At 46.1% G+C, this 14314-nt stretch overlaps 1 protein-coding gene across 2 annotated transcripts in view; it reads left to right on the forward strand.

Annotated features, from left to right (window-relative positions):
* The first annotated feature begins 2729 nt into the window (after positions 1-2729).
* Positions 2730-14314, forward strand: part of COMMD4 (COMM domain containing 4) — a 36926-nt gene continuing 25341 nt past the window's right edge. The window contains exon 1 of one of the 2 annotated variants that reach the window (XM_077263961.1): positions 2730-2803. In XM_077263961.1, coding sequence (XP_077120076.1) covers positions 2801-2803 — 3 coding nt within the window. In that variant the 5' untranslated portion in view covers positions 2730-2800. Of the gene's footprint in view, positions 2866-14314 lie in introns of both variants that reach the window. The other variant, XM_077263960.1, reaches the window with a different exon arrangement.

Consider the following 14314-nt stretch of genomic DNA (forward strand, 5'->3'; position numbering starts at 1 on the left):
CATAGTGTGCCGGTGTCCCCAGGGTAGGCTCACTGCCCCTTTTTTTCTTCTTTTCTTTCTCTTGGGCAGCGGGGCACCTAATTTAGAGGTTCTTTTGCTCATTGGGGTCTTGTGTTTTTGTCTCCCTTAGTTACTATGAGCACTAGTACTGGTCGTCTGCCGTTATATCCTGACTGTGCTAAGGGACGACAAGTTATGTGTTGGGGAATGTTAGTTGGAGCATCAGCATTGTATTCAGCTGCCTCTTGCTTAACTTTGCTCGCCTGTTCATTATAGCAATTCTTGATATCCTCCTTTAGGCCACGTTCACATGTTCAGTGTTTGGTCAGAATTTTACATCATTATTTGTAATCCAAATTTAAAATTGGGTGAAAACTGCAGAAGTTTCTATTATACTTTTCCTCTGATTGTCCCACTTCTGATTTTTGCTTACAAATAGTGATGTAAAATACTGACAAAATACTGAATGCGGCTTTAATCCACCAGATTCCTTTTATCTGAATGTTCTTCCTTGATCACATCATTCATGGCATACAGACACTGTTGCACTAGAAAATCCCATAGGCCGGGTGCCCATGATCCGGAAGTAGCAGCGCTTTGAACACAGGGTATGTTCGCTGCATCCAAAGCGCTGCCGTCTATTGAACGCAGGTTAATCCGCATGTGTTTACTGAACCGGGTGGATTCACCGCGTTCAATACATTCTATGGGTGACATTTCTCTTGTGGACACTCACTTTTCCGGAAGAGAAATTGACATACTGTGGTCTGGATAGGCGCGTCGCATGTCAGTGTCCACAGGTGATCCTCGGGTGACTATGCACACATAGTGGACATGGGATTTCTTGAATAATGAATTATTCTTATACCAGATTTATGGGATGGGGAACCATATTTATTTCCTGTTGATTATTTAGCTCTAAGTATTCTTTGTTCCACAGCACTGTACAAAGGTTGTTATTTCCATATGTATCATTAGACCCCATAGGACACACAAGCATATTTTCCTTTCTAAAACTGATACAGCACATTAGAGGCAATTCTTGACTTAACTCCTTACTGACATAGGTTATAAGGCTACATTTCCACAGTGAGTTTTTGGTGATTTTTTTAAGCTGCGCATTTTTGCTCTGTGGGGAATCGCCGGTTTCTGAGATGGGACCGCCCTTGCTTCCATACAAGTGTATGGAGATGAAGTAATGCCCACTGGACGAACTCTGGCCAGGAGTATGTATCACTCATACATAGCCTTTGGTCCCAGCTCAGAGACAAGCTAACCTCCGCAGTGCACAGTGCCTGCACTGGAGGGATTCAAAAGTCTGTAGTCACACAGAGTGACTGCAGACTTATCGATTTGGACCAGACAACACCTTAAGGCTATGTGTACATGTAAGAAAAGAGGTGCAGAATTTTCTGCACAAAATCTGCAGCTCCTGGCAGAATCTGCAGCCGCGGATTTTGTGCGGTTTTTATGCGGAATTGCTGCGGATTTTGTGCAGATTTTGCCACTGCGGATTTTTAACATGGAGGGGTGCAGAAATGCTGCAGATCCGCACAAAAGAAGAGACATGCACTTCTTTGAAATCCGCAGCAATTCCGCACTGATGTTTCCGCACCGTTTGCACATCTTTTTTTTTCCCCCATTAACTAACATTGTACTGTACATCACAGTACGGATCTGCAGCGTTTCTGCGCTGTAAAATCCGCTGCGGGTCCGCAGCAAATCTGCACCTTGTGCACATACCCTTAATGGGTGCAGAAAATCTGCAACATAAAAAACTCCCCAAAAGCTTATGGTGGGAATGTATCTTATTAGTTTGGGTGCAGGTTTATGAGGTGGACTCAGGAATGGCATGTCACTACACTCGGCAGGTGACATTGATGTCATACAACCTGGCGCTAACAGCATAAATAAACACAATGCAGTAAATAAACAGTAACTCTGCATGAAAATCATATAGGGTGCTTAATTAACATAATTTTAATTTAAAAAATGCAAACACCATCCCACATCACGGTGACCCTAATGCATGTCACGTGACAAACGGTAAGGTTTATAATTAGAAGGTAGGTGATGTGGTGGGATGGCTTTTGTACTGTTTAATCGAAATTATGTTAACTAAGCCCCCTATGTGATTTTCATGCACTGTTGCTGTATATTTAGTTACTGCAGGGTGTTTGCTTATTATGTTTCTATCGTGGGTTTTGTCTGTTAGTAGCCAGTGTGAACAGGCGCTTACATGCTACATGCGCATCAATTTATAGTTTATTTTTTTAGGGCTCCTTTTCTGCTGCTAACGCCACAGACCGGAGCCAGCTACTAAATGCTACTATCAATCTCTGACAGCCATTGTTCCAAAGCTCATCCAACTACATTTTTTTCATTATTTCAAGACTTTTTTTCCCATTTTCCAGCCAGGCCTCATACAGCTCTGCTTCAGGAAACATTTTATTTTCTTAAAAAAGGCTATGGTTCTTGAAATAATGGGCGCTAAAAAACAAAAGTGCATAAATGGAAAATTATTTGGTCCTGAAAGAGTTAAAAAAACAATCTTATGTTAAATCTTTGTGGAGTACAGTATAGCTCATCGGATTTCGCCTTGTCGCAGGCTGAGTATCATCGCCGTCATATATAGTTCACTGCGCAGCTGCAGCACGGTGCTCCCCTTCAGCCTACATGAATGGTAGTGTTGCGCATTTGTCAATAAAGTTTGTTTAAAAAAAAGCACAGGCAAAAAGTCTGATCACATGACCGCCATTTGGTCAGCTGACCGAAGAGGCTCCAGACTGCAGAGAGAGACATGGTGAGTCCGGCGCTGCGGGCTGTTAGTGACGGAGTTATGGGGCCAATGTGCGCTCTGGTGCTGTATCCTAGAAAAGGGGCTCGTCCGGAAACAGCAGCTTCGTCACCAATAGTTCCTTTCTCACAGATAATGGACGGAGCCGGTTCTCTTTTCCATGTGAACACAGATCACCTCAAACTGACAGGTGGGAAATAATACCTGCCAGAGATAATTGTGCTGCCTGATGTGGATCTGTCATGTCAGCTCTGTGTCAGTGCAGCCCAGCAGTGATCCTCCCTCCCACTGCGGATATGCTCTCTCCCCCCCCCCCTGCGGTTATGCTCCCCCCCCCTGTGGTTATGCCCCCCCCCTGTGGTTATGCCCCCCCCCTGTGGTTATGCTACCAACCCCCCCCCTGCGGATATGCTCCCAACCCCCCCCCCCTGCGGATATGCTCCCAACCCCCCCCCCCTGCGGATATGCTCCCAACCCCCCCCCCCTGCAGATATTCTCCCAACCCCCCCCCTGCAGTTATGCTCCCAACCCCCCCTGCAGTTATGCTCCCACCCCGCCCTGTGGTTATGCTCCCTCCCCTTGCCGTGATGTTCCCTCCCCCTTGCCGTGATGCTCCCCCGCCCGCTGCTCCCCAGCAGGGATCCTCCCCCGCCCGCTGCTCCCCAGCAGGGATCCTCCCCAGCAGGGATCCTCCCTCGCCCGCTGCTCCCCAGCAGGGATCCTCCCTCACCCGCTGCTCCCCAGCAGGGATCCCTCTCCCCTGCAGTGGACACGCTGTGTACCGTCCTTATCAGTAATATATTGTCTTTCGTTTGTGATGATGAAATTGAGTAAATAGATAAAAATATCTCTCCAAACCCCCCCTCCCCCACCATAAGCCCTTGTATGTGTGATGTCACTATATAAGAGGCTGACCTATTCCATGGCAGTAAAAGCTGGCCGGATGGATCCGGTATTAGAAATGCTGCTCAATAAATGACTTGGATGGTAACTTGTATCACCGTAGATGCCCAGAGCCGGTACAGCAAGCACCACGTTGAATGTCCGGGCGTTCACATAACGTCTTTTTCAGGTGAATTCCCCTCCAGAACCCGCCTGAAAAAGTGCTGACAAAATGTTCAAAAGAATGAACATTTGCATTTCTAAGTAAAAGCAACTTGTTGTTCGTATGTTCAGTCTTTTGAGCTTTTTTTTTAACCCATTTAGGTTTCCAAAGACGCCACATTGTTAGAAGAAGTGATCTTGCCATTCTTCAAGTGGCATCTGCTTGGAAGAGTCTTGATATTTTGCTATACAAGTCAATGAGAAAGCTCAAAAGATACGCGGTGTCCTTTTGAGCATGTGAGCTATAAAAAAAAAAAAAACGCTATCCGTTTCCTCATTGTTTTAGTGAAGTTAAAAAATGTCTGGAAAACGGGTAAAAAAATATATTCAATGGTGGTCGAAAAAGCTTTCAGGAAATTACCCCCAAAAAAACCAAAACACAATTCCGGTTTACAGAAGGCCAAAGAAATTGATGGTAGTTCCCTGATGCATCTTTCGCCTGAAAAAGATGTTGTTCTGCCAAACACTGCTTATAGCAGCACCTGCATACTGGTAATACTCTTCCATATTCCCACTGTTCTTTTGACCAATTACAGTCCAAAAAATAGTGCCAACATTATAATTGCCAAAACCAAGTTTATTAAACTCTGCAGTATTTTTTTTTTTTTTTATTTCCGTTTGGTGGCAATGATCTGTGTATGTGTAACGAGCGCAGTAAGATACTCACCGGTCGCTGTCTTCTGCCGATCTCAGCAGTGCTTTAGTCCACTTCAGCATCATGTGACCACATACCTGCAGGATCCGTGTCTTCTGTGTGGAACTGCCAGTACTCTGCAAGTCTGATTCAGTGAATTAACCTTTGTAGCCTCATTCAGAGGTCAGTTTTTCTCACAGATCGCATTCTTACCTATCACAGGGGTGTCCACGTTTTTTTATTTTTTTCCCTGGCCATAATGGTCCTTGCAAAATCTCGCACTAAACTCGGCAATGAATTCTATGGGTCTGTGAAAAAAATCTGACAGCATTCTGAAGCCATCCGTGTTCTGTCTGTTTTTCACCAACTGATAGATATGGGAAGGTGGTAAAACCTTTTTCCTTAGTTTTTTTTTTTTTTTTTTTTCTCACTGATGAGTATAAAAAAAAACTCTGACTGAACTCTAGCTAAAGTCTGACATCAGTCTGATGAAAATCACCCATGAAACAATGTCCATTTTTCTTGAACTTGACATCTGAATGAGACTTGCACTGAGAACATTTAAAAAGTGGCCTCCTTCTGTCCACAAAGAGAAAACTGTGGTTCGGCGGGTCACAAATGCACGTCACACACACGTGACACCGGATCGCGACTGGCACAAGACATCAACCGGTGAGCAGGGCTGTGAAGTCGGTGTCCATTTTGATGGAGTCGGAGTTAATATAAATTGGACCAACTTTTAAAGTATATATTGCATTGGGTACAGTAGTACAATGCACAATGTGCTGTAAATGTTTTCATAACAATAATTTCATAAGTGAAATTAGCATATATTAAAGTATATCAAAGCACAGTTCATTAAAGGGAATCTGTCACCCCAAAAATCGAATCTGAGCTAAGCCCACTGGCATCAGGAGCTTATCTAAAGCATTCTGTAATGCTGTAGATGAGCCCCCGATATAACCTGCAAGATGAGAAATAAAGGTTAGATTATACTCACCCAGGGGTGGTCCCGCTGCGGTCCGGTCCGATGGGTGTCGCGGTCCTGGTCCAGCGCCTCCTATCTTCATTCGATGACGTCCTCTTCTTGTCTTCCTGCCGTTGCTCCTGCGCAGGCGTACTTTGTCGGCCCTGTTGAGGGCAGAGCAAAGTACTGCAGTGCGCTGGCGCCGGGCCTCTCTGACCTTTCCCGACACCTGCGCACTGCAGTACATTGCTCTGCCCTCAACAGGGCAGACAAAGTACGCTTGCGCAGGAGCAGCGGCAGGAAGACAAGAAGAGGATGTCATCGAATGAAGATGGGAGGACCCGGACTGCAAGGCTCATCTGACCTGGACCGCCCATGGGTGAGTATATAATCTAACCTCTTTTTCTCATCTTTCAGGTTACATCGGGGGCTTTTCTACAGCATTGCAGAATGCTGTAGATACACCCCTGATGCCGGTGGCCTCAGCTCATATACGATTTTTGGGATTCCCTTTAAGAATAAAAATTATGCAAAAAATCAAGACACCAGTAAGAGGATGCAGCAATATCACTCACAAAGACAGTCCTAATAAAGTCCAACATATACTCCAGGTGTCTCACATAAAGAGTACTTGGCTCATATGAGATGGGGATTTACGTAGGATGTGTTTAAGCCAGTGCTACTAAAAGTGCTGAAGTGCTTCCTGTGCAAAAGAACAGGGAAAAGAAAGTGCATGTACTGGGTTAATACTTGCATAATTACACAATAAGTAAACCCCGACCTGCCGCCCTTACGCGCATTTCGCCATGTCTTCGTCAGGTAAAATAAAAATTCCAAACTTTGTTAAAAAATAAATAAATAAATTGTGCCATTTTCCGATACCTGTAGCGTCTCCATTTTTTGCGATCTCTGGTCGGGTGAAGGCTTATTTTTTTGCTTGCCGAGCTGACTTTTTAATGATACCATTTTAGTTCAGATACAATATTTTGATCTCCCGTTATTACATTTTAATGCAATGTCGTGGTGACCAAAAAAAAGAATTATGGTGTTTTGACATTTTTGTCTCACTACGCTGTTTAGCGATCAGGTTAATCCTTTTTTTATTTATTTATTTTATTTTTTTATTGATCGGGCAATTCTGAATGTGGCGATACCAAATATGCGTATGTTTGATTTTTTTTATTTATTTTTTTTATTTTGAATGGGGAAAAGGGGGGTGATTTGAACTTTTATATGTTTTTTTTTAATATTTTAAAACGTTTTTTTTTTTTTAACTTTTGGCATGCTTCAATATTCTCCATTGGAGACTAGAAGCTGCCACAACCCGATCTGCTCTTCTACATAGAGGCGATGATCAGATTGTCTCTATGTAGTAGAATTACTCAGTTGCTATGAGCTGCCAACCATTGGGTGGCGCACATAGCAATCTAGCAGTGACAACCATAGAGGTCTCCAGGAGACCTCTGGTTGTCATGCCAACGAACCGGTGACTCGTGATCACGTGACGTGGGTCATGGGTGGGCGGATTTCTGGCCCGATAGCTGGAAGCGCGAGTTAAATGCCGCTGTCAGCATTTGACAGCGGCATTTAACGGGTTAATAGCCGCGGGTGGATCATGATTCCACCTGCAGCTGTTCCCGTCACGTGTCAGCTGTTCAAAACATCTGACATGTACCGGCAAAGATGTGGGCTCACCGCCAGAGCCCACATCAAAGGGAGGGAGTCCGACATCGGCATACTATTACACCCCATGTCATAAAGAGGTTAATTATGCTGAGTGGGGATTTATTTTCAAATGTTCTATAAATGTCTGTTCTGTTCCTGATCTAAGGATCTTGGCTTTTAGTTGAGATGAATCTGTGCTGCACTTTATGCACATGCTCAGTAGTGACCTGTGCTGTGGAGTCGGACTCAGGGAACTTGATGAGTCGGAGGTTTGGCTTAATGACTACACAGACAACCCTGCCGGTGACTGTATTTGACATAGACACATTGTTGCTCTGAAAGGTAGAAATAAAAAAATAATGGACTGCATCTATAAGTTTCTTCACGTTCTTCAATTCATCAATTGTGAGTTTTTTTTGTTTCTGTTCCTTGATTTTCTCTTTGCTGGTGAACTGCGTCAAAATGGAGCATGATGTTCAATGAATTTGGCGCAAAACTAAAAGTTGCTTTCTGCATATTTTTGCTGAGTAAAATGTTACATGATTGTTTTACTAAGCTTTAAGTAAAGCGAGTGAAGATAATGTCTAATGTATATGAATCTTTGTTTGTGGCTGTGGAAGACCATTGTATAAGACCACAGGATGAAGCGAGCAACAGGAGTTTGGCTGCCAACTGGCGAATATCAGTGTTGATGTTGAAGTCACCAATGATGATGATGGGAATGTCAGCAGAGAGAAAGTGTAGAAGCCAGGTGGAGAAGTGGTCAAAGGCAGTGGCCAGGCCCGGGGTTCGGTATATGATGGCCACATGTAGGTTAGAGGGAGAGTTGATACGGACAGAATATACTTCAAAAGAAGGGAAAATGAGGTAGGGTAAAGGTAAGATGGGGTTGAAGGTGCAGTAGTTAGAAAGGACAAGACCCACTCTACTATTGTGTCTATTGCCAGGGCGAGGAGTGGATGAATTGAAGGCCACAGTAACACACCACAGCAGTTGAGGCTATGTCAGTGGGTTGCAATCATGTTTAGATGAGGTAAAGGTCGTGAATAACGTGAAGCTGATAGCACACCTGTAAAGTAGAAGAGAAGGCTCGTCGTGGGATGCCAGGCCTGGCCAGACCGATTCAGGCAGCTGGCGTTCCCTGCCTCGGCTTTTATGCTCTCCTGAAGCCCCACCACTGGGGTCAGTGGGCCTCTAGGGTGTGTGAGGAGAGGCAGCAAAGAAGATGGATCATCGCTGTGGATGTGCTGCCTCTCCTTGGATCTTCACCACCTGCTGCAGGCAGCCCAGGCTGGCGCTGGTGAAAAGCGCACACCGAAACTTCCGGGAACCAGTGCACACTCACGGGGACGTGGAACGCCCCTATGATGCGGCGCCGCTAGGCATGAGTGGGAATCTGATCAGCGCATTCACGTTTCCTCTTTCGGCGCTGCGAGTGCGGGCACCCCTATGGAAAGGGCGCGCGAGCATCCAGGCAGCTGTATGTAATTAAAAAAAAAAAAGAAAAGAAAAGAGAGGATGCTGGGCATGAATTAGCCGCAGGTGTTCCAGAGGTACGAGGGGGGGAGCTTTTGCAGTTTCCCCAGACTCTGCATCCCCAGTCACCACCCTATCATCACCAGCGTGGTAACAGTGGGAGTGGGCGTTCTTGCAGATCTTCCCAGCACAACAAGGACTCCAGGGTGGCGTCATAGCCAAGAGAGAAACTGTCTACAGGAATCGTTCCTCCTAACCCGGGAAGGAAAAGTACGGGCAAGATGAAACACAGGACCTGTGCACTTTGCACAGAGGAGTTACCCACTACGTAGGGAAAAAGACTCTGCATCTCTTGTATAGGGCAAACAATCTGTGAAGAAACCCTAAAGTTTTCCTCGGAGCTTAGGTCCATAATAAAGTCACAGGTAGAGGATACCTTTAGGTCCCTTCAGGATAAGGGGATAAAACAGCGAAAGTCCAAGAACAGGACCCCCGAGTCCGGGTCTAGCAGTTTAGATGATGAAGCGGGGGACTCTTATACGTTCGATTCATCATCATCCAGGGGCAGATAAGGTTGAAGCTGTTTCCCTATAGAGCAAACAGCCTTGTTAAAGCAGTCTGGGTCACTGTGGGGTTGGTAGACCCTCGTCTGAAAAGATCAGTTGAGGATATAATGTTTAGCGGATTAGAACAAAAAAAGAGAAGATCTTTCCCTCTTAAAGGGAACCTGTCACACCCAAAATCGCTGGTGAGGTAAGCTCACCGGCATCAGGGGCTTATCTACTGCATTCTGTAATGCTGTAGATAAGCCCCCGATGTATCCTGAAAGAGGAGAAAAAGACGTTAGATTATACACACCCAGGGCCGGTCCTGCTGCGGTCTGGTCGGATGGGTGTCTCCGGTCCGCTCCGGCGCCTCCCATCTTCATTCTATGACATCCTCTTTGGGTCTTTACGCTGAGGCTCCGGCGCAGGCTTACTTTGTCTGCCCTGTTGAGGGCAGAGCAAAGTACTGCAGTGCGCAGGTGCCGGGCCTCTCTGACCTTTCCGGCGCCTGCGCACTGCAGTACTTTGCTCTGCCCTCAACAGGGAGACAAAGTACGCCTGTGCCGGAGCCTCGGCGTAAAGACCCGAAGAGGACATCATGGAATGAAGATGGGAGGCGCCGGAGCGGACCGGAGACACCCATCCGACCGGACCGCAGCGGGACCGCCCCTGGGTGAGTATAATCTAACGTCTTTTTCTACTCTTTCAGGATACATCGGGGGCTTATCTACAGCATTACAGAATGCTGTAGATAAGCCCCTGATGCCGGTGAGCTTACCTCACCAGCGATTTTGGGGGTGACAGGTTCCCTTTAATGAGAAAGTTTAATCCCTAATTTTGAAAAGAGTGGAATAAAACAGAAAGGGCCTTTTATCCCCAAAGAGGAAGTATCCGTTTGATGACCCGGCATGGTCATTCTGGGAGAAGGTGCCAAAATTAGATGTCGCAATTGCTAAGGCTTTACAAATAGTTTTCCATTGCCTTTTGAGGACAAGGGGGTATTGAAGGATCTGATGGACAGAAAAGTGGATACCTTCCTAAAGGGTTCATCGGAGGCCGCCGGGTGGGAGCTAAAACCTGCTGTAGCTGCCACTTGTACGACCAGATCACTGATGGTCTGGCTAGACCAGCTGGATTCACATCTGAGAGAAAAAATATCTAGGGATGCTATACTAGACTCCATCCCAGTAATGAAAGGAGCAGCTGCTTGCTTGGCTGATGTATCGGCAGTGTCATGACTCAAGAGAGGGTCGGTCTGCAGACGGCACAACACACACTCAACGGGATGGAAATGGGGAGGGGAAGGCCCTACCGATAGGGAATGAGGGATGGGACACCTCCTGAGATACAACCTGAGCCTGTCACTGCACTCCCCGAACACCCTAAGCGGGTCCTCCTACCCCCCTCCCCAGGGTCCCGAACCTTGTCCCTCGCTGTCACCTCGCACTGTCCGGCAACGGTGCTAGCCTCACCACTGCAGATGGTACAACACAGGGGGGATGACAAGCACGAGACAGACAAGGAAAAAGTACAACTTGGCTTACAGACTTTGCTGCCAAGCTTCACACCTCAGACGACACGGAAACAGAACCCCAAACTCCAGAAATGGCTGATACAGTGCTGACAACAGCGAGCTGCAACTGCAAGGCTGGTCTCCATAGAATAACTCTATCACCAACACTCAGCATCAGGTGACTATTTAAAGGAAGGTGGGAGTGGTCACCACCCACATCAGCTATCCCAGCAACTCTGCAGTTGCAGCAAGCTGCCAGCAAGGGAAACTGACATTAACCCCTGCTGGCCTGAAAGGAAAAAGTTACATTTAAATTATAGTGGAACCAGAGCTGCCACGCACCCAAAAATGGATCATGACAGGTTGACTCAGTCAGGCTGGCAGCCAGATTAGCAGTTTTTTTCTAATGCAGCCCGGCAAGCCATCTGGCTTATATGTTGGTAAGGAGACCTCCAAACAAAGTCAAGATTATGCTCCATTCCCTGTGAGGGCGAATTCTTATTCAGGCCTATGCTTGATGATATTTTGGATAAAGCGGGGATAATAAAAAACACGCTTCCCTGGCCTCTCCAATACCTCTTATAGGAATTCCTTTTGGAGTTGGAAACTTATCTGGAGGAAGCCCCCAGGAACCTGGATAAGTGGGAGGATAGAAGGAGAAAAAACAAAGGGTTCTTGTTCAGCAAACCCCCCACCCCATGACAACAGAAAGCCATCTAAATGAGGGTTTTCCCCAGGTGGGGAGAAGGTTATCTCTCTTTAACCTGACCTGGGAAAGAATATCTAACAGCTCTTGGTTCTTAGACATAATAAAATCAGGTCTAAAATTTCAATTCCACTCAATTCCCGAACCAAATTTCATAGTGACACCCCAGACATCCTCAAACGAAGAGCAACTAGCCTTAGAGCAGAAGGTTCTTAGTCTGATAGGGAAAGCAGTTCTTCAAGAGGCCCCTTACGGGGAAAAAGGTGAAGGATTCTACTCCCCTCTGTTACTGAGGGAAAAAAACAGATGAAACCTTCAGGACAATCATAAATCTAAAGAAACCTTCAAAATGGAAACACACGTCGGTAAAAATGCTATTTCCTGACTGTTTCATGACTCTTCTGGACCTAAAGGACGCCTACTATCACTTCCCCATCCACAGAGAGACTATCAGAAATTCCTCAGGGTAGCAGTCCCGATGAAAGGGGTAGTAAAGCACTATCAGTTCAAGGCCCTCCCGTTCGGTCTAGCCATAGTTTCACGGGTGTTCACCAAGATGGTGGCAGAGGTAATGGCACACTTGAGGGAACAAGATATCCTAATTGTTCCATACCTGGAAGATTTTCAGATAATAGGCAACTCCTTCCAGTATTGCAAGAACCAACTAGAGACAATCATGTATTCCTTGATAAACTTAGGCTGGCTTTTGAAATCCAAAACCATGCCGAACCAAGTGCAGGAATATCTGGGTATCATATTAGATAAAAAAAAGAAATCAGGAGTGTCACCTCCCGGCAGAGAGAGTTCAGAAGAACATAGCTCTGATATCTCAGATAAGGGAACTCCCCTCTGTGACTTTGCGGAAAGCAATGTCCCTCCTAGGTTCCATGACTGCCTGTATCCCAGCCGTTCAATGGGCTCAGATGCACACCAGGGATTTGCATTGGGAAATCTTAACAGCCGGAAATTCTCTAAAAGGGCATTTAGAAGGTCAGCCAACCTTGTCATCAAAAAACGGCACTTTCTTTAGAATGGTGAATGAGGTAGACAACTTAACCCAGAGTATTTCGTGGGTGATTTTAGTCTCTCAGATTCTGACCACAGACGCAAGCCCCATGGGTTGGGGGGCTCACTTAAATGACCAGATAGCTCAAGGGGTCTGGACAGAGGACCTAAGACCAGTATCCTCAAACATGAAGGAACTAACTATTGGCAGTAAAGTTCGCCCTTTTAGAATTCTTGAACACATTTCAGGGACACCATGTAAGAGTATTCTCAGACAACCGGGTAGTGGTAACATACTTAAATCACCAGGGAGGAACTCGGCCCTGCCCTCTGATGGAAATAACCAAGTCTATTTTTCAGTTAGTCAAGGGCAACTTGGGGGTCTCTATCTGCACTCCACATAAGAGGGACATAAAATTGCAGAGCGGACTTCCTGAGTCAGACCCAGCTGAGACAGGGCGAGTGGGAACTAAATCAGTCAGTGTTCGATCAGATTGCAGAAATATGGGGGGAACTTCTTCCATAGACCTATTCGCCAACAATCAAAACAGGAAAGTAGATGCATTCTGCTCAATAGACCCCAAAGGGAACCCCATAGAGTTAGATGCCTTCATAATTCCATGGGACCACCCATCTATCCTTTGCTTTTCTTCCGATTGGCCTGATTCTGGCAGTTCTAAGGAAGAGCTGGGAAGACGGGGTGAAAGTAATCTTAATAGCCCCCCTGTGGCCAAAGAGGATGTGGTTTTCTTGTCTGAGGATGATGTCTGTCTCCGACCCCTGGGTACTTCCGGAGCTTCTGTCTGAACCTTCTTTCCCAGGGACTCTTCTTCATCTTCAGGTAACAAACTTGCACACGACAGCCTGGAATTTGAGAGGGCCCTCCTGAAGGACAAAGGGTTTTCCCCGAATTTTATCTCCACATCGCTACAAAGTAGGAAACCCGTAACGACCAAACTTTATGGGAAAACATGGAGAAAATTCCTTTCATCTTCAGGTTTCAGGTTAGGAGGGGTTCCGCTGACAGCCACCTTTTGAATTTGAACAGAAGGTTGAAAAAGGGCCTAGCTGCAAGCACTTTGAAGGTTCAAATCACAGCATTAGAGACCCTGTGCAATTGCGACCTCGCTAGGAATCGGTGGATATTCAGATTCATCAAGGCATCGGCTAGGTCTAGACCCATACCCACTCGGAATACTCCTCTTTGGGAGTTAAACTTAGTCCTTACAACCCTAACCAAACCTCCTTTTGAACCCCTGGCAGATGGTTCAATGAGAATCCTGTCCTTTGAGACATCACTTTTAGTAGCTGTCACGTCAGCTTGTAGAGCCAGTGACATTCAGGCATTATCTGCAGGCCCTCCCTTCATACAAATCTTGGAGGATAGAATTATTCTTAAAACAGACCCAGCCTACCTACCAAAAGTCATGTCACGATTCCATAGATCTCAGGAGATCTCCTTTTTGCCCCAACAACAAGGGAGAAAGGGATTTGCATACACTAGCTATCAGAAGGTTCCTAATCCAATACTTAACACGAGTGCAGGAAGGATAGGGCTCTCTTTGTGTGCTTCCAAGCACCTCGAAATGGCCAAACAGCTTCTAAAGGCATGTTGGCAAGATGGATAAGAGATGCCATCACCATGTCATACTCCTCATGTGGAGAGGCCGCCCCGGAGAAACTGAAAGCTCATTCGACGAGAGCAGTGGCAGCCTCCTGGGTGGAAAGAGTCGGTGCCTCAATAGATCATCAGATATGTAGAGCTGCTTCCCCCTCTGTATTATTCAATCACGATCGGCTGGACCTAGCCTCTTCTTCAGACCTTACTTTTGATATAAGGGTTCTGGAAGCTGTGGTTCCTTCCTAATGATACATTACCATGCAATTCTCTACGTGGTACCG

The sequence above is a fragment of the Ranitomeya variabilis genome, chromosome 5, assembly GCF_051348905.1.
Source record: "Ranitomeya variabilis isolate aRanVar5 chromosome 5, aRanVar5.hap1, whole genome shotgun sequence".
NCBI lineage: Eukaryota > Metazoa > Chordata > Amphibia > Anura > Dendrobatidae > Ranitomeya > Ranitomeya variabilis.